The sequence below is a fragment of the Schistocerca serialis genome, chromosome 1, assembly GCF_023864345.2.
Source record: "Schistocerca serialis cubense isolate TAMUIC-IGC-003099 chromosome 1, iqSchSeri2.2, whole genome shotgun sequence".
NCBI lineage: Eukaryota > Metazoa > Arthropoda > Insecta > Orthoptera > Acrididae > Schistocerca > Schistocerca serialis.
In genome coordinates, this window is record NC_064638.1 from 653,704,875 (window position 1) to 653,729,668 (window position 24,794).

Genomic DNA, 24,794 nt, shown 5'->3' on the forward strand with positions numbered 1-24,794 from the left:
TCTTTTTTTCAACCTCCGACTGGTAGCGAAATTAAACACATAGTGAAATCCGGTGAATTTTTGCGCAGGTGTGGTGCGCCGTGTCTATAGAATTCCCGTCTATTTCGTCACGACGTACTTTACAGTTCTACGCACACAGTGAGCACGTAAAAATCTCTAGTAAATACTTTCTCCCCCCCCCCCCCCCAGTTTGAAATCCTACTACTTAAATTTAGCCTGATTTCTTGCAGCCCTCATAATGTAACTGCAATGCATTTGCTTCTTCATGACAACTCTCTGCACTTAGTTCAGGTGCAACGAAGACGATCCTGTAGCGGTTTCGATGGGGAGTGTTTAATCGCTCAATATACAACCTGGAATTGGGTCTTTGATTTTCAAATCTTCACCGATATAAGGCGTTGCGTATGAGGACATTTTGGCATATACAACGAAATGTGGATCAGCGTATGTAATTGTGAGAAATCACCTTCTATGAGGACGGTATTTAAAGTTGATACTGTGCTGCGACAAATTTCCCGTCTGCAACTTATCCTACAAACGAATGCATTTATCATATCAGCCGTTGGCTATGAAGACAGTATTACGACACACACGACTAGATGTTTATCAGCGTAAGAAACTGACTAAAATCTTCTGAAACGTTTATCTAACGTCAAGATCGCTGTAATCGACTGTGAGTTATATCTAGATTTTCTTTTCTGTTTTTGGAGCGCTGCGCGTTCCCTTGACTCTGTGTGTAAAAAAAAAGAAGAGTGAAATTTAATTGGAACTGGTTGGTTTTTTTAAGAGGAAGATAGAAGATGTGTTTTACGATAAGGTTTTTCAGAGAATTTTATTGGTCAATCGGGCGCCATGACTGAGTTTCTTTACGCCTAAATGTATAAACACTGCGAAGTCATTTCATGCAGAGAATTCTTATTAATCGTACGAAACAGTATTACTTGCGCAAATAAACAGAAATAGTGTTCGTGGGTGAAACATTTACTAAAACTTTGGATGTTGGCACGTCTAGACAGTTGGAGTCCAAGGAAAGTGATGGCCGGTACGAACCTGCACGCGGTCCAGTTCCGTCGACTTTGAAATTGTGTTCTATTTTGCCCGAATTCACATACTCTCAATCGGTTCATTATTCTGTAGAGCAAACTGTACTGCAGGAAAGCGGTTTCCGATGTGCCTGTCGATTTATATTGGAGAGGGAATTTCGGTTCTAAAAGCCAGAGAGTTCATCAGCCACAGCAGGGTGGAGCAGAAGAGAATTTTCGCTGTGTTGTTGTTGTTGTTGCGGTCTTCATACCGAAGACTGGTTTGACGCAGTTCTCCCTGCTACTCTGTACTGTGTGAGCCTCTTCATCTCCGAATAACTACTGTAACCTACAGCCTTCTGAATCTGCTTACTGCTTTCTTCTCTTGATTTTTACGCTCCACGATTCCCAACAACTAAATTGGTGATCCGTTGATGTCTCAGAACGTGTCCTATCAACCGATCCTTTCTTTTGGACAAGTTGTCTCCCAAATTCTATTCAGTACCTCTTCATTGGTTACGTGATCTGTCCAACTAATCTTCGACATTCTTCGAAAGCTTTTATTCTCTGTCTGTATAAACTGTTTAACACCCATGTTCCCCTTCCATACATGATTACACGCCGGACAAATTTCTTCAGAAAAGACTTCCTATCAGTTAAATCTGTATTCGATAGTAACTGATTTCTCTTCTTCAGAAATGGTTTTCTTGCCATTGCCAGTCTACATTTTATATCCTCTCTACTTCAGCCTTCATCAGTTATTTTACTGCTCAAATAGCAAAACTCATCTGATACTTTAAACATCTCGTTTCCTGATGTAATTTCCTTGGCATCACTTGAGTTAATTCGATTACGGTACTTTCCATTATCCTTATTTTGGTTCCGTTGATGTTCAACTGATATCCTCCTTTCAAGACGCTGTCCATTTCTGTTCAACTGCTCTTTCAAGTCCTTTGCTGTCTCTGACAGAATAACAATGTCTTTGGCAAATCGAAGTTTTTATTTCTTCCCCCTCAACTTAAATTCCTACTCCATATTTTTCTTTGGTTTCCCTTACTAGTCTGGATCCATCCGACCGCTACGGTCGCAGGTTCGAATCCTGCCTCGGGTATGGATGTGTGTGATGTTCTTAGGTTATTTAGGTTTAAGTAGTTCTAAGTTCTAGGGGACTGATGACCTCAAAAGTTAAGTCCCATAGTGCTCAGAGCCATCTGAACCATTTTCCTTTACTGTTTATTCGATATACAGATTGAATAACATGAGCGACAGGCTACAACCCTCTATCACCCCTTCTCAACCACTGCTTCCCTTTCATGCCCATCTTCTAAACGCAGTCTGGTTTCTGAACAAGTTGTAAATAGCGTTTCGCTCCCTGTATTTCACCCCGGAAATCTTCAGAATCTCAAAGACAATATTCAAGTCTACATTGTCAAAAGCTTTCTCTAAGTCTACAAACGCTACAAACGTTGGTTCACCTTTCCTTAACCTGTCTTCTAATATAAATCGTGGGGTCAGTACTGCCGTTTTCCAACATTTCTTCGGAATTCCTACTGATATTCCCCGAACTCGGCTTCTATCAGTTTTTCCATTCTTCTGTAAAGAATCCATGTTATCATTTTGCAGCCGTGACTTATTAAACTGATAGTTCGGTAATTTTCACACATGTCAGCAACTTTTTTCTTTGGGATTGGAATTATTATATTCTTCTTGAAGTGTGAGGCTATTTAGTCTGTCTCATACATCTTGCACATTAGCTGGAAGAGTTTTGTCATGGCTGGCTCTCCGGAGGTTACCAGTAGTTCTGAGGGAATGTCGTCCGTTCCAGGCTCTTGTTTCGATTTAGATCCTCCAGTGCTCTGTCAGATTCTTCTCGCAATATCGTATCTCCCATGTCATGATGATCTACGTCCTCTTCCATTTATACACTCCTGGAAATTGAAATAAGAACACCGTGAATTCATTGTCCCAGGAAGGGGAAACTTTATTGACACATTCCTGGGGTCAGATACATCACATGATCACACTGACAGAACCACAGGCACATAGACACAGGCAACAGAGCATGCACAATGTCGGCACTAGTACAGTGTATATCCACCTTTGGCAGCAATGCAGGCTGCTATTCTCCCATGGAGACGATCGTAGAGATGCTGGATGTAGTCCTGTGGAACGGCTTGCCATGCCATTTCCACCTGGCGCCTCAGTTGGACCAGCGTTCGTGCTGGACGTGCAGACCGCGTGAGACGACGCTTCATCCAGTCCCAAACATGCTCAATGGGGGACAGATCCGGAGATCTTGCTGGCCAGGGTAGTTGACTTACACCTTCTAGAGCACGTTGGGTGGCACGGGATACATGCGAGCGTGCATTGTCCTGTTGGAACAGCAAGTTCCCTTGCCGGTCTAGGAATGGTAGAACGATGGGTTCGATGACGGTTTGGATGTACCGTGCACTATTCAGTGTCCCCTCGACGATCACCAGTGGTGTACGGCCAGTGCAGGAGATCGCTCCCCACACCATGATGCCGGGTGTTGGCCCTGTGTGCCTCGGTCGTATGCAGTCCTGATTGTGGCGCTCACCTGCATGGCGCCAAACACGCATACGACCATCATTGGCACCAAGGCAGAAGCGACTCTCATCGCTGGTGACGACATGTCTCCATTCATCCCTCCATTCACGCCTGTCGCGACACCACTGGAGGCGGGCTGCACGATGTTGGGGCGTGAGCGGAAGACGGCCTAACGGTGTGCGGGACCGTAGCCCAGCTTCATGTAGACGGTTGCGAATGGTCCTCGCCGATACCCCAGGAGCAACAGTGTCCCTAATTTGCTGGGAAGTGGCGGTGCGGTCCCCTAGGCACTGCGTAGGATCCTACGGTCTTGGCGTGCATCCGTGCGTCGCTGCGGTCCGGTCCCAGGTCGACGGGCACGTGCACCTTCCGCCGACCACTGGCGACAACATCGATGTACTGTGGAGACCTCACGCCCCACGTGTTGAGCAATTCTGCGGTACGTCCACCCGGCCTCCCCCATGCCCACTATACGCCCTCGCTCAGAGTCCGTCAACTGCACATATGGTTCACGTCCACGCTGTCGCGGCATGCTACCAGTGTTAAAGACTGCGATGGAGCTCCGTATGCCACGGCAAACTGGCTGACACTGACGGCGGCGGTGCACAAATGCTGCGCAGCTAGCGCCATTCGACGGCCAACACCGCGGTTCCTGGTGTGTCCGCTGTGCCGTGCGTGTGATCATTGCTTGTACAGCCCTCTCGCAGTGTCCGGAGCAAGTATGGTGGGTCTGACACACCGGTGTCAATGTGTTCTTTTTTCCATTTCCAGGAGTGTATGATATTGCCTTCTAATTCATCATCCTTATATAGACCCTCTGTATACTGCTTCCACCTTTCAGCTTCCCCTTCCTTGCTTAGCATTGGTTTTCCATCGGAGCTGTTGATATTTAAACAGCTGATTTTCTTTTCTCCAAACGCCTCTTTAATTTTCCTGTAGGCGTTATCTATCGTTCCCCTAGTGAAATATGTTTCTAAATCCTTTCGCCTTGTGGCAAATGTTATTCCATTCTACAAGATTTCGACTTGTGGTTTGAAAAGGTGTAGCCGACTTGCACCTAAGGAAACATGGATCCGTTCATTGATTAATCAGAGGCTAAAAGTGAACTTTTGCCACATTTTTTATGTCTAACGATTTAACTGTTTTTGCTAACAAGGGGAGTGACAGGGTTGGGAAATGAAGTTCGGAGTGGGACGGCGCGTGTTTGCAGCACTACCCCATAGAGTTACAATGCCCCAGCTATACGGCCGGGTGGCCAGCCATTCAAGAGAAAAAGGCTCCGAAACTTTCAGTCCTATAGTATACAAAACCCATGCGTCCGCTCACTGAACGATGACATCCTTTACTTTTCAGCGCCTGCAGACTCCACCGAGGATGTGCTTTCGCAATGTTGACGCATTGTATTTTGTTTTCTAGCGGAATATCCGTAGGCTCTTTGGATTTTTTTCCCTAGGAGTTCATACTCGTCCGAAGAATTGTCTATTGTAACCTCTTCGAATTCTACATCTTCACCACCTTCATTCTCGTGAAGTAACTCTTCATCATCCACGATAGTGTTTTCACTCAAGAAATCTATCACAGTGTTGTACAACTTCTGTGCCATCATCATAGCTTTGTGTGGAATTGACGGCGAACCTCCTGACGCTAGTAAATCGTTTTCAACCAGCAGTGCATTGAAATGGGTAACTGCATTTTTAATCAGCAACTTCGATTTCTCGCTGTGTGTAGAATCGTCGGTAATATCTCCTGCAAGTCCCTCAGAACTCGAGATGTGTTCACTTCGAAGCATTGTAACCACAAAACGTTAGCAACAGGAAAAACTTTCACACACGTGTACTCGTTCCAGGCGCGCAAAAGCAACTATTAGGTTCTTCTTCCCTGTTTGTAGTGCAGGGAGCGCGGATGCTCTGCCATCCCTTCGCTCTCCAAGTTTGTCAAATGCCCCTTTGTGGGGATCCTCGTTTATAGCGATCTCATGACACTGAAGTCGATCGTGTACCTGAACTAGTCAGATAGAAGTCGTACGCTCCTGTTCGACGGATATTATCTATAATATACACGATAGAAATGAAATATTGTCAGTACACAATACGAACGAATATTTGAAGAAAATAATTTGGTTGGAAAAGTTGAAAATATTGAAAGAACAAAAGTTTTCAATTTGAACGTCATTGTATTTTTTTCCAATGTTGTTGTTGTTGTTGTTGTGGTCTTTAGTCCAGAGACTGTTTTGATGCAGCTCTCCATGCTACTCTATGCTGTGCAAGCTTCTTCATGTCACAGGACCTACTGCAACCTACATCCTTCTGAATCTGTTTAGTGTACTCATCCCTTGGTCTCTCTCTACGATTTTTACCCTCCACGTTGCCCTCCACTACTAAATTGGTGATCCCTCGATGCTTCAGAATATGCCCTACCAACCGATCCCTTCTTCTAGTCAAGTTGTGCCACAAATTTCTCTTCTCTACAATTTTATTCAATACCTTCTCATTAGTTATGTGATCTACCCACCTAATCTTCAGCATTCTTCCGTAGCACCAGATTTCGAAAGCTTCTATTCTCTTCTTGCCTAAACTATTTATCGTCCACGTTTCACTTCCAAACATGGCTGCACTCCATATAAATACTTTCAGAAACGACTTCCAGACATTTAAATCTAAACTCGATGTTAACAAATTTCTCTTCTTCAGAAACGCTTTCCTTGCCATTGCCAGTCTACATTTGATATCATCTCTACTTCGACCATCATCAGTTATTTTGCTCCCCAAATAGCAAAACTCCTTTACTACTTTCATTTCCTAATCTAATTCCGGCAGCATCATCCGATCTAATTCGACTACTTTTTTTTTCAAATAAGGAAAAGCAAATAGATACTTTGAAAATACGAAGCACGAATTGTTACCAATATTGCATCGACCACCGCGCCATTCGGTTCAGTGAGCGGATGCATGGGTATTATATAATGTAGGACTGAAAGTTTCTGAGAGTTTTTCTCGTGAATGGCTGGCCATCTGGCCGTATGGTTGGGGCATTGTAACTCTATGGGGTAGTGCTGCAAACACGTGCCGCCCCACTCCGAACTTCATTTCCCAAGCCTGGCACTCCCCTTGTAAGTACAAACTTTTAATCTCCTTTCATAGAGCAGTTTCGAGAGTGAGTCATATCAAATTTCGACGCTCAATATGAGAACCTCTGACTTTCTCTAAGGCTAGCTAACTTTAAGGTGGTAGCCTCAGACGATTAACCAAAATTTTCAAGTTAAAATCTTATGCAAACTCGTTATTAGCTTACCGGCAGTGGCTCGTGGTCTTGCGGTAGCGTTCTCGCTTCCCGCGCACGGGGACCCGGACAGTGCCTGAAAGACGCACTCGACGCACCAGCAGACGACCAGCAATACCTGCCGCGAGTGAGGAGAATCAAGGCAAAACTCCTTCAAATAAAGAAACAGCAAATAAGAGGCGTCCTCACCAGAAGTAAAACATATGGCGAGGTGGATGAAGAGCCACTCACCATGCACCACCTAAATAGGGAAAGGGATAGAGGCGCAGGAAAGTGCGTAAGTGATCTTCAGGACAAGCAGGGAAAGACGCTCACGACGAAAACGGAGTTAACAAAACACATCGAGGACTATTTCCGAGACATATTCCGTCGAGAAGCGACAGAAGACGCAGCAACTGCCGAAATCCTCCAGCAGACGAGGAGCGTGCTCACAGACGCAGACAGGACGTTGCTGACAGAAAATGTCGACGTGGATGACATCAAAGAAACGATGAGGACCAGCGCAAGAGGAAGAGCACCCGGCGCCGACGGCATCCCGCTCGAGTTCTACCTCGCATATTGAGACGTGCTAGGAGGGCAATTCACGGAAATGGTGAACGAGATACTCGATGGGGCGGAAATTCCACCTGGGCTGACCGAAGGGACCATAAAACTCATCCCTAAGAAGAGAGCCGCCCGCCGCATTGAAGAGTTCCGTCCGATTACGCTCCTCAACGCCGACTATAAAATAATAGCGAAATGCATCGCAAACAACCTGAAATCGGCGATGAGGAAAGTCATCAGTCCGTGGCGAACATGTGCGGTACCAGGGAAAAATATATTTGACGCCACATGCACCTACAGGGACATAATAGCACAGGCAGCCACCACCAGAAGCGCAGGTGCCATAATTTCGGTGGACTTCAACAAAGCCTTCGACAAGATCGACCACAAATATTTCGTAGAGACACTAAACAGACTCGGGTTTGGGCAAAAATTCATCACAATCATCCAGAAGATACTAAGTACTGCGAGATCGACAGTAATAATCAATAGTTGGGAAACAAAACTGATAAAACTGGACAGATCCGTGAGGCAAGGCTGTCCATTGTCAATGGCTCTATTCGCTATAGCACTGGACCCGCTGCTGCGGAAACTCACAAACGACATCAGAGGCTTCTCCGTAGGAGGCAAAGCAGTAGCATGTATAGCCTACGCTGACGACCTAGGTGTCTTTATTGAAGACCAGGAAGATTTTGGGAGAGTAGAAACCATCATGAATACATTCCAAAAAGCGTAAGGCGCCCAAACCAATCCCAGAAAAACAAAAAACATAACTGATAAACATGACGATCCTGTCGAAAGCTTGGTACCTGGCGCAAATCTTAAGCATCCCGAAAGAAATTGCGCGAGCACTAACGAGCGCAGTGTACTACCTGTTGTGCCGTCGAAATATATTCAAAGTGGCGCAAGAAGGGGGACTAGGTCTAGTTGATATAAAGACCAAATGTGCAGCCCTTCTACTGAAACGAACGCTCGCCATCCAGGACAAAAACCCTGACAGCGTCACAGCCAAGATAATTGGAAGATACAAGCCCGCATCACAAGAAGCGCCGGTCGACACGAGGCACATTCCCTTCAGAATGCGACACGTCAGGCTGCACTACGCCAACAAAAGTTACGTTCTGGACACCGTGGCGAATCCCAGCCACAGAACAGCCAAGAGAATATACTGGGGTCTCAGGGGGAAGGCGGCAAAAAACAAAATTGAACACAAACTCCTGCAATACAATTGGAAACAAATATGGGGGAACGTCTCGGAAAACGTGTTGCCTAAACATGCGAAGGAGACATGGTACAAAATAATTAGCAGAACGGTACCAACCAACCAATGACTGGCCGAGATAAAACTCGTCGCAAGTGACAAGTGTGACGTATGTGGCATAAACGACACCATCGAGCACCGATTCACGTGCGGGAATGCCATCAACATCTGGGAATCCTGCCAGCAGATGGTGGCCCACACAACAGAACGGCGCCGGGAAGCAACACAGTGGAAGCAATCACCACCCCAGACTGCAACCCATTTCCACGGCCCAAGCGACTGGCGACTCTCTGGATCCTCGCCATGACGGCACACGCCATCGTAGCGCGGAGGCAGACCGACCAGCTGGCCTTCCTGATGGACCTCTGGGAGGAGAACAAGACAGCCCAGCAGCACAGGCGCTACCACGAGAACTTCAAAAACTTCTTGCAGATTCCACTGCAGTCAGCAATCGCCAGAGTCCTTCCCAGCCTGTGACCCTCAGCACCGCCACCAGCCACCTCACAACACTCACCACAAGAATAACGTGTGCAGTGATAGTGAACAAGTGCAACACAAAAGATAAAGTGCTTTCTCTTCTCGCATCAAATAGTGAAGTATAGTAGTATAAAGTGTTTCTTCTTAGTGAAATCAGTGACACAAAGTGCTTCTCACCAAACATCTGTCATGCTCGCAGTCAAAACAGTGTCAAAAGTATGCACAGTAGTACTACCAGTTTTTTTTAACTAACTTTTCTTCCATTATTTGTACTATACTGAATAGGAAACAAGCATTACTTAGTGGAAAGTGCCAACTACTCATTATTATTATTAGATTTTTTTTAATGATTTCCTTTACTTCGTGCCTATAAAATTCTATTGATTACTCACACTATCCTTTCTGCTTCTCTTATGTAATATGACAAAATTTTCTCTCTTCTTCAATTTAGGTATATTCTGTAGTACATGTAAAAAAAAAAAAGTTTCTTCCACTTCTGCTCCACCTATCATGGTGACATTTTCCTCCTGCTGTCCCACTTGATAGTGTAACTAGAGGAAGAGATCAAACCAGAGTACACAATGTGCCTGTGGCATCACAAGTGCATCACATACAGAAACGTAAACTCAAAATCAATGCATCGATGCCAAATATAAACTGTTATGCCTGTCCTGCAATGTCTACCCCCTCAAAAAAAAAAGACGACAAATGGCCAAGTAAAAGGGTTTAAGGAACAACAATAAGAGAAAAATGAAAAATGAAAATATAAAAACGAAAACATATAAAATAGTAATATTAACCAACACTAGGAATATAATAGATTAATAGAATAAAATGTCTTTTTTTAAAATGTATCGTTGTTAATATATTTAAATAAATATATATGGTTACAAAAAAAAGAAAGGATCGAATCCCGGCGGGGTCAGGGATTTTCTCTGCCTCGAGATGACTGGGTGTTGTGTGTCTTTCATCGTCATTTCATCCTCATTCACTCGCAAGTCGCCGTAGGGGTCTCCCGGCCACCAATGCCATACGCCATTTGTTATTATTATTATTAGGTTACAAATAGGAGGACTGTATAGAGAAGCAGCTAGGAGGTGTAGCTAAATGTTGCAAGTAAAACAGTCTTGATTTTCACAATGGTGTCCGTTTCGTGTCCGATCGGAGGTTGAGAAAAAAAAAGAGAGAAATCCCTCGCAGATGTAGATGCCAGTAGCGGTTACTCTGAGCGAGCCTACTAGCAGGTGACGGGTCATTGAGGTCAGTGCGGAGGATCGGCCCGCTGCGCCGCGCAGAGGCTGTGCCGGCAAAGATTGAAGATGGCAGTTGCGTCGCGCCGCGGCGCGCAGGAAAGGCCCGTAATCAATTCTTGCGCCGGCCGCGGCCAGCGCGGCGGCTGGGTGACCCGCGATGGCGCTGGCGGCGGCGGGGGTGGCGGCGCAGCCTGTTGCGCCGGGGCCACCGTCTGCCCCGGCCCGGCCACCCAACCACCTACCGGAATCATGACGCAATACGTTTCCCTTCCATTCCTGCGAAAAATTTCACTGTGAAAAGCCTGCGCCGTAATTTCATCGCTTTGCAAGAGAAACAAATGAAGTCGATACTTGGTAATTCTAACCTATATACACCGATTTTCTCGATAAATTGTCCCTTGAAAAAACCTCGATGACCTAAGAAACCACATGTTGGTTGTTTTCTTCTACTTCTTTTTCTTCACTTCTTGTGTCAGGCAAATTGCCTGTTCACGGTGCTCCATCCCTTGTACGGCGTTCCCGTATTTACTTTTCCGGTGCATTTATAATTGAGAGCCTTTAAAGGGAATCTTTCTCCATCCATACAGCCTAGAAGTTCCTTTTACGTTTTCCTTTTCTCTTTCATTTTTTCGTTTAAGCTTACTGGATGTTCGGAAATCCAAACTTCTAGGAATTATAGAGGGGAGTCAATAGATAATAGTCTGAATTTGAACCAACGTGCGGAAACATCTTGTTTCCGTGATTCAGCCATTTGAAAACATGTTTGTAACGCGACTACTTTTAGAAGTAATTGCTTCGGCGTGATCCAGTATCTCACTTGTTTTACAGTTTCACTCGTTAACAGCCAAAGAAATTGTTCATGTACTCGTTGAGGGGTTCTCTTCAACGTAATGTAATACAGTCTCTTCCAATTCGGGTGTGCGGCGTTTCCTTGAAGCACCAGCTACACCTGCTGGCGGTGAAGATACTCGCTGCTGTCGTGTAATTATGACGAAAGGGATATGTAACGGAGACGGGCGTTGTGGAGAACGATCTTGGTAAAGGCGACGAGCAGCCCTTCCATTACCGCCAGCTCCGCCATTTAGAAAGATCGTGCCGATGTATTCTGCAAACGTGTACCTAGCCATGTTGCTCTAACACTCACAGACACGTGAATGAGACTCGAACGAGGTTAGAAAGGTAGGACAGATGTCAAATGACATCAGCCGATTCGACGTATCTACTCCCTACCATGATTACCCTGTTGCATACCTACCCAGCAAACATGTTTTCAAACGGCTGTAGCACGGAAGCGCTACGTTTCCAGAAATGGGTTCCCATTCAGAACATTGTGTACTCACTACCGTCTGCAACTCCTAGAAGTTTGTAACGGAAATTTCCGAGCACCCTGTATATTCCTGAGTCTTCCCGTACATCCTCATTTATTTTACGACCTTCTCTGGTACATCCTTCCACCATTCTTAGAAATCTAATTTATTGCTTGGTGTCTTGCTGTTTCCAATGCTTCACTGCCATAAGTGAGGGTTGTTTCTGCTTTGGTTTTATGAAACTTCAGCTCGATTTGTACCATAACTTTTTTGAGCAAAGTTCTTTCGATCGTTCTGCATATGAAATGTAATTTATTTAATTTTTAGACCACATCGTGATTATACACCTAAGTTATGTCGCATCCTAGATATTTAATATGTTTAACTTGTTTTAAGATTTTATTATTCAAGACTGTTTTATGTTTCACTGATTGGATTTCCTCAAATTCCATCACTTTCGTTTTATCTACAGGCAATGTTAAGTTCTATTCTGAGGCTATCTGCTGCAATTTACGTACCCCACCTGAAGATCATTTTCATTCCCTGCAAACACAGATTGGCTAGCTACATATAAAACCACATTCTGCCTTGTGTCACGATCTGAACATATTCCATTTCTATTCAACTTTTTCCATTTATTGATCATTTTATTTACGAATGTATTTTAAGAGTGTCGAAGAAATACACAATCTTTGCCGTTCTCCTTTGTGTTCATTGGCTTTGTGATTATGTTCCCCATATACATAACCATTACGGTGTTTGTGTATAGACTTGATAGCATTTGTGAGATGAGGTGAACAAGCTTGTTCGGCCGTTATATTCCATAACTTTCCACTGATCACATTATCAAATGCCTTTTCAAAACACCTTACTAGCAAAATAGGGCATGATTTACAAAGCAGACAAACTATCGCTTATAAAGTGATGAAATCATTCGACAAACAAGAAAAGGATTATGTACGTGTGAATAACATAAAAGAGAAGGAATGAATATCTTATTATAAGTATTAATAGTATGATTATACTGTAATTCTTCGTGTTCTGAACTAAATGACATTTAAGGACTGGGTGTTTGATATGATAAAATTAACGGATCTCTAAAAGGTTCAAAGAATAGGAAAGCAGCTTGTTTTGATGGTATTAACAGAGAATTGTGGAAATTTGCTTTGTAACACTCGATACATCGATCCAGTTGTCATGACAGACCGCCCACAAACATTCTGTGTGCAATTCGATGTTGGCGGCTACATGACATTCAGTAATTTGTTTTATTTCGTAGGTTGTTCCCGTGCTTGTTTTATTCTTTAATTTTAGCGGCACTCCTTTGTTTACTCAGCAATACATAATGTACTACAGTAAATAAATCACTTGTGAAAGACACCAAAGAAGTTCATGTGACGGACTTCCAAATAAATTAAGTAGATTATTGAGACAGTGGAACGTGGAGCTGAAAAGCGGATATGTTGAAAACTTTAGGGATTCCCCCATCCACGCTGTCGACATCTTGAAGCAGAAAGATCGTATTGCTCACAACGCTTCAAACTGAGGAACGAAGCGATTTCAACAGCGTAAGTTGCCACGTCTTGAACAATGCTTAGTGAAATGGTCTAGCCAATTTAGAGGGCTCATCGTGACTTTCGGGCCTTGTATGCAGTAAGAAAGAATACGTTATTCGCTATTAGTCTCGCCTCTAGTTAGGGGTGGCTCACCAACTTAAGAAGATTTGTGGAGAAAAGGAAGCGCTGATGAAGTTTTGCAGCAGAAAAAAATGTACTAGGAAGCCTGTTTTTTCCTTAAGTCTTCCTTCATCATTTATACCTTCGTTAAATCGAACCCTCAGTTTTTCAACCTATTTCTGAGGTCTCTTGAACTTCGAATTGATTGTATTTGAAAATAAGCATCTAGCGGGAAAGCTTTGGCGACAGCTGTTGACTAAGATACGCTATTTAAAATTCTGAAATTTTCTGGGATGACACACAAGAAGCTGAAGGCTATCTACAACTTGTTCAGAATCCATAGTGCAGTTCTAAGAGCCGAAAGAGATGGCACGTTTGTAGCAATTCAGAAAGGGAACGCGACAGGGTTGAAGCCTACCCTAGGTCTTACACAATCTGCATATACAGTAAGCAGTGAAGGAAACCAAGGAAAAACTAGGAAATTCAAAGGTAAGAAATAAAAATTCTATGAGACGGCAAAGTACTTCCAGGATCGCGGAGCGGGTAATGTATTGAAGGGAGGTTACTAGATGGTCATAAATAAAAGCACGAAAAAATTAACGGCGTGTATGCGATTAAGTCAGGAGATGCTGGAGGTTACGAGACACCTAAAACAGTAGACGGGCAGCAAAAGAACTGAGAACGACAGAAATAAACAGGATGTAAAATGTAGACTAGAAATAGTAAGAAAACTTTCTTGGATGATAAATATAAAATTTAAGTTTACGCCCAATGTTAGGAACCATTTTCTGAAAGTGTGTGTTTGAAGGTAGCCTAAAACGAACGTGAGACATGGACTATGAACAGCACAAGCAAGAGTAAAGTAGAATCTTTTGAAATGTGGTGTTACATAATAATGCTGAAATTTAGGTGCTAAGACAGGATAATCGATAAAGAAGCACCGAATCGAGTCGCTGAGAATAGATGACACAACTTGGACAAACTCAAATTCTTGAGTCATCAAGGAACCGTTAATTCAGTGATGTAGGAGGGGGGATGGGTATAAATTACAGGGACCTTGGCTCGATTACAGGAAGCAGATTCAATAGATGTAGGCTGCATTAGTTATAAGGAGATGAAGCGACTTGCACGGGACAAATCAGCATGGAGAGCAGATTCTTACCAGTCTTCGCACCAAACAAACAAGAAGAAAAAGAAATACCTAGACGGTATTATGAACTCATGGGAGCACTTGACAGCAAAAAAAATGGCTCTGAGCGCTATGGGACTCAACTGCTGAGGTCATTAGTCCCCTAGAACTGAGAACTAGTTAAACCTAACTAACCTAAGGACATCACAAACATCCATGCCCGAGGCAGGATTCGAACCTGCGACAGTAGCGGTCTTGCGGTTCCAGACTGCAGCGCCTTTAACCGCACGGCCACTTCGGCCGGCGCACTTGACAGCAGTTGAAGATATATTTAATTGGTTGTACTGTAACGACTAGTAAGTAGGAAACTGAGAGTTAAACGCGCTGCCGGTATCAATATGGTGGTGAAGAAAATCGATTGTGCCCCTCTTAAAGGAACAAACAAGACGTTCGCCTTGCTTTGTTTAGAAAAAAGTAATTCAGGCTGGCCATGGAGGAATTTCCCTTCAACTCCTTCCGAATAATATTCCCGTCTCTTCACCAATGTAGCAAATGCAAACTTAGTAACAACCAACAGTGGGCTAATGCTTCATTGGATTCAGTACATCACTTTGATTGTGATGACATATTGCGCTGAAGACCATAGATATTGCAATAGCTTTAATATTAATGACGTAATAATTTTTCAAAAGTCCTTCCACTCAATTCTGAAACTCTGTGGCACTGGTACAGCAACCGTGATAATGTTACAGAAAGAATTCAATCGTGGTTGTAGTAAAGACAGTTTTATTAGTTCTTCATTTACGAAGCGTTTCGCCTGTATGTAACGGCGTCTTCAGACAATCGAAGTATGGATAAATAATCATTTCGAGAAATGCGGAGTCAAAAGTATAAAATTACACTCAGGCAAAAATGGGCCAAGTGCATGTACATCGCTAAAATACGGAGCAATGCCGATGTAGCAATTTGTAGCTTGTGAAGGTTTATAGTAGTGTGGTGACACACACCAGCCAGTAATGGTAACAGAGGGGAATTCTCATATGTTAAGATGAAAAGCGACTTTTTTAAAAATACCGGTTCTGTTAATAGCATAAAAAACTCATCATATGAAGACGGCGCCACTTAAGCACAAAATATTGTCTGTTTACATCTGTGATACATGCAAAACCTGACGCGCTAGCACTGGTCTGGCTAGCTAGTACGTAAGGTTGTGCATGAATCACAGATGTAAGCAGGCACTGTTTTGTATTTAAGGGGCGCCGTCTCCACGTGATGATTTTTTATGCTATTGGCAGAACCGGAATTTTTTAAAAAGTCACTTTTCATCTTAATATATGAGAATTCCCCTCTATTACCATGACTGGCTGGTGTGTGTCACTACACTACTGTAAACCTTCACAAGCTACAAATTGCGACTGTCGGCATTGATCCGTATTTTAGCTTTGTACATGCACTTAGCCCATTTTTGCCTGAGCGTAATTTTATTCTTTTGATTCCTCATTTCACGAAATGATTATTTATCCATAGTTCGATTGTCTGATGACGCCTTTACATACAGGTGAAACGCGTCGCAAATGAAGAACTAATAAAACCATCTTTATTGCAAACACGACTGAATTCTCTCTGTAATAATTTTTCCCTTGGTAGCTCTTTCGCCTTAGGTTCCTTCGCGATCTTGTTATTCTCCACCTACTTTCTCTTATTTTTTCTACCTCTTTGTAAACTGCATTAGCACAACCAGATAAGAAGGAAAAGTCTCACTTTACTTTAACTTCTTTGGATATCTATTGATAGTTTCTTCTTTGGTGAATTAGAAACAAGCCGCAAGACGAGAAGCTAATGTAATAAATGCTTTACTATTGTAGTTGGCAGATGAATTGAAATGCGAGAGGTCTGCTATTATCTTGAGCTGTTTTGCCACTGAGCAGTCCGAGGGTGGCGACGCAATGTTTAGCACGTTGTATACATTTGAGTCAGACAACAAACCGGTCATTCTCTTTAAGGTTTGCTACAATTTTTCTGTGTTACTAGAGACAAACGTAGGGTTGTTTCGTTCAGAAAGGCCATGATAGGCATCCGCCTTCACACTTCTCCACCTAGTGCTGCCGCTGGAGCGACCATGACGTCGACGAAACATTAAAACGTAACCCTCTTTCTTTCTTCCATCGAGACAAAATAGACTATTCTTAGTTTAAGTTTTCTACGATCCGGTTTAGATAGCCAGCAACTCTAGAAATTGATTTAACTTTTAAGTTACTTTGCCCATAAACCGTTATTACCAAGCGGAGACTTTCCTTAAGGTGTTTCACCACTTTTAGTTTCCTTTTCAAAGCACAACGAAGTACAGCTCCAGAGAAATTTTGTTCCATTGTCTAAAAGACCCCGAACGTGTCCGAACTTTATGTGCGTGACGAAATACGTCACAACACCAATGAAGAGTAATGTGGCAAGTACTTCTCAACGGTGTATATAGCTGCAACGAAAAAAAGATTTCTGAGTTCTTGTGTGCTAATTTGCGTCTGTATCCTTGTGAAGATTAAACAAACGGGAGTAGTAATTTTCTGCTTTTCGGTATAACGAAGTTCACTATCAGCTAACAGTACTTTGCGCTCATTCTTATTCCTCAGGTTTGTATCTGTGCCCGACTATACTCTTGGTAATCGGTTGATCTGTAAATAGATCTTTGCTTCTGTAGTGTGGAAAACTCTAACCATCGAACTATTGTCTTTTTTCAGATTGTTTATTCACTCGCGCAGACACAATATTTAAAAAAAAATACATCGATATTCTTCATATCATGTGATTTTTCATGGTGATTTCATGCGTGATCTACCGTTTTTCCTGCACAATTTTATAATTACCTATGGCGTCTATAAACGAGAATATATGTTGAAAACTAATGTGGTAGTGTCGATAAAGAAAAAAGTTTAAATAAGACTTAATCATAAACTGGTCTCCTTTGCAATAGATATGTCCTTGCTTCTAAAAATCCTTTTGTTTTTGTTGTTCGTTTCGTATTTACGAAATAGATGATATCACAACAAATGTCCATATTATGTCAGTCATTGAAACTTACCTTCTTATATGTAAAACATCAGAACAGAATGCTGTTCCAAACAGTGCGCCGAACTTCCCAACATGAAGTGCTGTAATAAGCAACTTTTAAATATTAATCGACTCATAAGCATTTCAGAAGCAGACTGCTGCGCTATGGAGAGTACAGATTTTTCCTCATGCACTGACGACAAAGTTCCTTCCGACAAAACTCTCCACTGATTTCAGCACACACAACGGACACATCGGTGCTCGTTTTTTTAGGTTTTTCTTTGCCTTTCGATTCCCTTTATCCCGAATGCGAAGCGTTGATTACTTAAAGTGCGCAATTTGCCAACAGCCCCACTTCTTTGGCACTTTTTAGTCTCGTTTATCAGTAATGAAATACACTTTACGTTAAGAACCCAACAACTTGTAGACTTTTATTTTATCCCATAGGGCAGTTACTCTCCAGACCTATCACGTCGTTCCCGGACTGCGTAAAATGGTACTCGGGGCGTTCTAGTCCTTCTGTGCCTGACTGATGGTACATTCCGCTGGCACTGAAAGTTCAGTTTTAACTCCGTTTAGCTGCGAATGATGAAAATTGTCTGTTAAAGAGCGAGTAAATACGAGATTAAAGCAGACAGCAACACAAGCAAACCATATCACGTCAGAAGTACTTGCGTATGTTGCAAATTTAATGTAAAACAACAACATGATCTATGACAAAAATTTAATAACATGGCAATATTTTCTGTCAAGGTGGTAACTAGATCTTTAATAGTCTGTTTAGCCACTCATAAAGTAGGGAAAATTGGGCTGTGTTTAGTGCGATACGGATGTATGGTAACTTTTTGTTGCAAGTAAAATGGGCTGCGTCATCCAACAATGATAACAGATGCCTTCATCAGTTTTCCGTCAAAGGGAAGTCGCTAGAATCATTGGTATGATTGTGTCCTTAAATCGCAAGGAGTTTTAGTTTTACTCAGACACATGAAAGAGGGTGTGTACTTCTCTTCAAACTTATTGCATTGCAGAACTCACTAGATTTTCAAGCTCGACGACTGCTGGTGCCGAGGGGTGTTCAGGGCAGTTGGACTCACCATCAGCGTTTCCGCTGGCATCGGTGGCAGGTGCGGTGCCGTTCTCCAACGGCGTTGCCCCCGAGGCGAGGACGAAGCCACCCGCATCCCACCTCCAGGCGCAAGGGCTCTCGAAGTCGCAGTCGAGGCCGTGCTTGTTGCTGGAGCCGGAGGCGGGCACCGAAGCCGTGAAAGCGGCCGCCGCTGCAGCCGCCGCCGCCGCCGAAGCCGCTGCAGACGCCGCGCCCACCAGCAGCACGAGCACCATCATATTCTGTCTCAACAGCGAGGCATCGCGAGTCCACACTGAGGAGCCCGTGCGCCGTAGCCCACCAGCCTAGAGCGCCCGATCGCTGCGCTGTCTGCGGGATGCTGCAGAACTACGTGGCACGCCGGAGCTCAAGGTGCAGGACCACCGGAGACCGTAGCGCCGCACCCGGGATGCTGACGAACTACGTGGTCGATTGGGTGGATGCGCGACTGCTACGCCTCTCGTGGCGAGTTACACGACTATGGCGCTGGCGGCGTCCATTTGAAATAGTTGATCCCAGCTGTTTTCAGTTGTTTCCCGTTTGTAAAGAGAATTTAAAAAATTAAATTGGCGAAGTGCGAGTAGGACTCGCGCACTGAGGGTTCCGCACAAACTTAATTGTGTACATATACATTTCATCCATTCGGCGAACTGAGGGTACTATCAATTTTTGCCAGTTATCGACATTAATAGTGGCAAGCTATCGGTTCCAGGTATTGCAATACTTTCAAGGATGTCTTGATTTCGAGTTTGAAGTCGGATAATAACTGATAAAAGAAATTTCTTTTTCGTGAATTACAATTTAAGAATTTCGAATGTTTCCCCTTTTTCTTGTATTGTAAAACCTTACCTGGAGAGCAGCGCGCTTCGTTGCAGGATCATTTAGTAATCGCGAAAGTGTTACGGAGATGATAGATAAACTCCAGTGGAAGACTCTGCAGGAGAGACGCTCAGTAGCTCGGTACGGGCTTTTGTTGAAGTTTCGAGAACATACCTTCACCGAAGAGTCAAGCAGTATATTGCTCCCTCCTACGTATATGTCGCGAAGAGACCATGAGGATAAAATCAGAGAGATTAGAGCCCACACAGAGGCATACCGACAACCCTTCTTTCCAAGAACAATACGAGACTGGAATAGAAGGGAGAACCGATAGAGGTACTCAAGGTACCCTCCGCCACACACCGTCAGGTGGCTTGCCGAGTATGGATGTAGATGTAGATGTAGATGTTCTCCTTTGGGTAAAATAAAGGGCTAGATCGCAATGATATTTATTTATTTATTTCAAACTTCCAGTATTGTCAATTCTCAGGTTTACTGACGGCACTACTACATGGGGCTGGAGATGTTCAGCAGAGTACCTACTGTATTAGCTTGTCCCTGATGACGAAAAGGCGAAGGACCAGCAACATCACACAGACTTACGACGACAAATGGATGACACATATTCGAATGGTCCCTTTTACTGACCCATTTGACCGAGAAGAGGTAGCGTTAGCAGTTAAAGAAGAAGAATGGCACACACTTAGAAACATTAAAATATACATTTGCACAAATCAAACCTTTTCAAACGCAGTTACTGAATGAAAAATTACTGCAAGGTAGGGCAACGCCATATGGGAAACTGCGAACATAGTAACAATCAAAAAATCAGAGGATCGGGACGCTACAGATCTTGAACACGTTGGTTAAAGTACAGGAGAGAGCCCTCTGTAATCGAATACGGTCACACAGGAGGCTCTTCGGTCTTATGTCACGTCAGTATACCTTTAGGCCCAGAAGCTCAGTATACGATGCAGTTAACCGCGTGCTGGAAAGAATGCAGGACACACAAGAAAAATACGCAGTAACAATAGCAGTAGACATAGCCGCCACCTTCGACAGCCTCTTGTGGCCTCCCTTATTTGCAAGGCTACGAGAGAGGTGCAGACACCAACAGTCCTATACAATAGCTTACTCGACTACTACAAAGATAGAGTGGCTAAATAGCAGACAGAAAAACAAAAGGTTGCCAAGAAAATAACTGAATGATATCCACAAGGCTCAAAATGCGGGCCAATTTTCGGCGATATTGTCATAGAATCACTTCTAAGTACACGCATCTAAAAGTTTTGCATCACCCCAGTTCCCATAACTCCTGAGGATAGACGTTGACTGTGGATATTGTATCACAGACACAGCCCTTTCGACTGTTCAGAGATGTCACTAAACCCAGCCAAAGATGTTAAACAACCATGCATGAGCAGCGCCTAATCGACGGAGGGGGTCCGACAGTTCCAGTAAAAATGTAAATGTCGTGTGACTAGGGCCTCACGTCGGGTAGACCATTCGACGGAAGCAAGTCTTTTGATTTGACGCCACTTCGGCGACTTGCGCGTCGATGGGGATGAAATGATGATGATGAGGACATCACAACACCCAGTCCCTGAGCGGAGAAAATGTCCGACCCAGCTCGGAATCGAACACGGGCCCTTACGATTGACATTCTGTCGCGCTGACCACTCAGGTACCGTGGCGGAGAGTTCCCGTCATTCCATCAGGAAGGAGGTACAGGGCTCGTGTTGCCTGTTGTTCAACCATGCCTAGACGGTCAACCGGTAGTTCGATCGCGTCTGCATTGTTACTTTGTGCCAGGAAGGGCTCTCAACAAGGGAAGTGTCCAGGCGTCTCGGAGAAAACCAAAACGATGTTGTTCGAACTTGGAGGAGATACAGAGATACTGGAAAAGGAACTGTCGATGACATGCCTCGCTCAGGCCGCCCAAGGGCTACTACTGCAGAGGACAACAGCTACCTACGGATTATGGCTCGGAGGAACCCTGACGGCAACGCCACAATATTGAATAATGCTTTTCGTGCAGCCACGACGTCGTGTTACGAGTCAAACTGTGCGCAATAGGTTGCATGATGCGCAGCTTCACTCCCGACGTCCATGGTGAGGTCCATCTTTGCAACCACGACACCATGCAGAGCGGAACAGAAGGGCCCAACAACATGCCGAAAGGACCGCTCAGGATTGGCATCACGTTCTCTTCACCGATGAGTGTCGCATATGCCATCAACCAGACAATCGTCGGAGACTTGTTTGGAGGTAACCCGATCGGGCTGAACGCCTTAGACACACTGTCCAGCGAGGTTACCTGTGCTGGAGGTTCCCTGCTGTTTTGGGGTGCCATTATGTGAGAGTGACGTACGCTGCTCGTGATCTTGCAAGGAGCCGTAACGGCTGTACGATAAGTCAATGCCATCCTCCGACCGATAGTGCAACCATATCGGCAACATATTGGCGAGGCATTCGTCTTCATGGACGACAATTCGCGCCGCCATCGTGCACGTCTTGTGAATGACTTCCTTCGGGATAACGACATCGCTCGACTAGAGTGGCCAGCATGATCTCCAGACATGAACCCTATCGAACATGCTTGGGATTGAAAAGGGCTGGTTATGGAAAACGTGACCCACCAACGATTCCGAGGGATCTTCGCCGAATCGCCGTTGAGGAGTGGGACAATCTGGACCAACAGATAATGAACTAGTGGATAATATGCCGCGACGAATGCAGGCACGCATCAACGCAAGAGGACGTGCTACTGGGTATTAGAGGTACCGATGTGCACAGCAATCTGGATCACCACCTCTGAAGGTCTCGCTGTATGGTGGTACAACATGCAGTGCGTGGTTTTCATGAGCAATAAAAAGCGCGGGAATGATGTTTATGCTGATCTCTATTCCAGTTTTCTGTACAGGTTCCGGAGCTCTCGGAACCGAGCTGATACAAAAGTTTTTTTGATGTGTGTAATATGGACGAAGATGGTAGGGTTAAGAGCGTGGTAGCCTATGCTAACGACTTGTTAAAAGTAATAGCTGTAAACTCGAAAGCGCAACTCGAAAGCATGGCAAAACAACTCTAAAATAAGTAACTGGTGCAGCCATAACACCTTCACGATTGCGGCAAACAAGACAATATATTTACTGATCCAAGGGGCATTGCAGAAAAACACCACCATTACACTGAACAACTCTAGCATACAGAAAAAAATAACAACAAGGTACCCGGGCATATACCTCGATAAACGATTAACATTCGACGAGCATGTGAGACATAAAGTTGAAAAAGCGACTAGACTAATGCACAGACTTACCACGCTAAACTCAGCTCGCTACGGACTGCCACTTCAGGCATTACGAATATATCATACAGCCCTCTTTGAGTCTATTCTGTGTTTCGTGACAAGTGCCTGGGCACATCGACTGTCACCCGCGACTCAAAAGCCGTGAGACGTGGACAAAGAGGTGTATTGCTCAGAAAATCATGGGCGTCTGGCACCACATCTGTGGAAGCCCTATGCGCTGTACTTGCGGCATGCCCCATTGACAGACCATTAAACACAGAGAAGCAGCATACTGGCTGAAACGGGGAAGACTGGACAAATATGCGAGATAACAGAGAAGCATATGACAGAAAAATAGCAATTAAATCTTTGAAAGACTGAGGCATGGCAAAAAGAATGGGCGTCTGACAAGGGTCGTCGCATCTTCTCCCTCTTCCTGAACATCCGGGAACGTTTGAGGCTCAGACCTGTTGACCCAAGTCGCGGTATGGTACGCTTCTTGACGGGTCATGGCTTCTATTACCCTACACATTGGTCCCACTTTTGGCCGTAGCCACAGTCAACAGAGGGAACTTGGAGCACCCGAACAGATAACACTAAAATGCGGCACACACACGCACATAAGATCAATGACAGAAATCAAAGACACGGGACAAGCTTTAAGAGACCCACTTAAATGGCGCGTGCTTAACCGGATCGCTGATGAAATGTCAAAAGCGCTGCACGAGACTTAAAAGCAACAACGACCGTATACAAGATCACGACCAGACACTAACCCTACACCACAACACGATACATGGGACAACAGAGATTCAAACGCTGATATGGAAACAGACGATGACATGAACACACCAGTATCACCAGATACTGACACATACACGGCATAAAGGCCGATCACACGACTGCCACAATACTACAAGTAATACACACATTAAATTTACAAATAAGTAAGTAATAAGAAATAAAAAAACGAAATTTTGCCGTCTGCTGTGGCCGAAAGGTTATAGGCGCTTCAGTACGGAACCGCGCTGCTGCTACGTTCGCAGGTTCGAATCCTGCCTCGGGCATGGATGTGTATGGTGTCCTTAGGTTAGTTAGATTTAAGTAGTTCTAAGTCTAGGGGACTGATGACCTCAGATGTTAAGTCCCATCGTGCTTAGAGCCATTTGAACCATTTGAACGAATTTTCCTGTTTGTACAAAGTAAAACAAGTAATTCTTTAATTTTTTGTATCATTATTTTTAAACATATACGCAAACTCAATAAGATGCTAACTGTAAAATATGTTAATTTTATAATATTGTACATAAACTTACATACGCAGAGTCATAAGACTTAATTATACGAACACGAATGCACAACAGAGCTAAGAAGTGCCTTTTGGGGAGACGAGACTTGTGGTCAACCTTACAAGGCTCCTTTCCCGCTTATGGATTGGACAAATGGAGGAAGTAATTGCAGTAACGAATAATGCTTTTAAACCTCATACACAAACCACGTAGAGCTGACATTATACCGTACATACACACAATAGTAACCATAGAATAAAATATAATATGCTAATTGATGTAAAACAGGCTCGAAGTGTTTACTGAAGCCCTCCCACTTCAAACAGTCAGATAAAACGACCTCTTTTGTCATCTAAATCTTTCCTTTCTCCTATTATTTCTTCTTAATACTATATCAAAAATTTCTCCCTTCTCAAAATGTGCTTTATGTACAGGGCTATTACAAATGATTGAAGCGATTTCATAAATTCACTGTAGCTCTATTCATTGACATATGGTCACGACACGCTACAGATACGTAGAAAAACTCATAAAGTTTTGTTCAGCTGAAGCCGCACTTCAGGTTTCTGCCGCCAGAGCGCTCGAGAGCGCAGTGAGACAAAATGGCGACAGGAACCGTGAAAGCGTATGTCGTGCTTGAAATGCACTCACATCAGTCAGTCATAACAGTGCATCGACATTTCAGGACGATGTTCAACAAAGATCCACCAATTGCTAACTCCATTCGGCGAT

General features: G+C 43.9%; 1 protein-coding gene across 1 annotated transcript in view; it reads right to left on the bottom strand.

Annotated features, from left to right (window-relative positions):
- The window catches only part of LOC126479258 (leukocyte tyrosine kinase receptor-like), a 782,006-nt gene extending 763,078 nt beyond the window's left edge, over positions 1-18,928 (bottom strand). Inside the window, 1 exon segment of the mRNA XM_050103770.1 lies at positions 18,655-18,928. Coding sequence (XP_049959727.1) covers positions 18,655-18,904 — 250 coding nt within the window. The 5' untranslated portion in view covers positions 18,905-18,928.
- Positions 18,929-24,794: the final 5,866 nt, after the last annotated feature.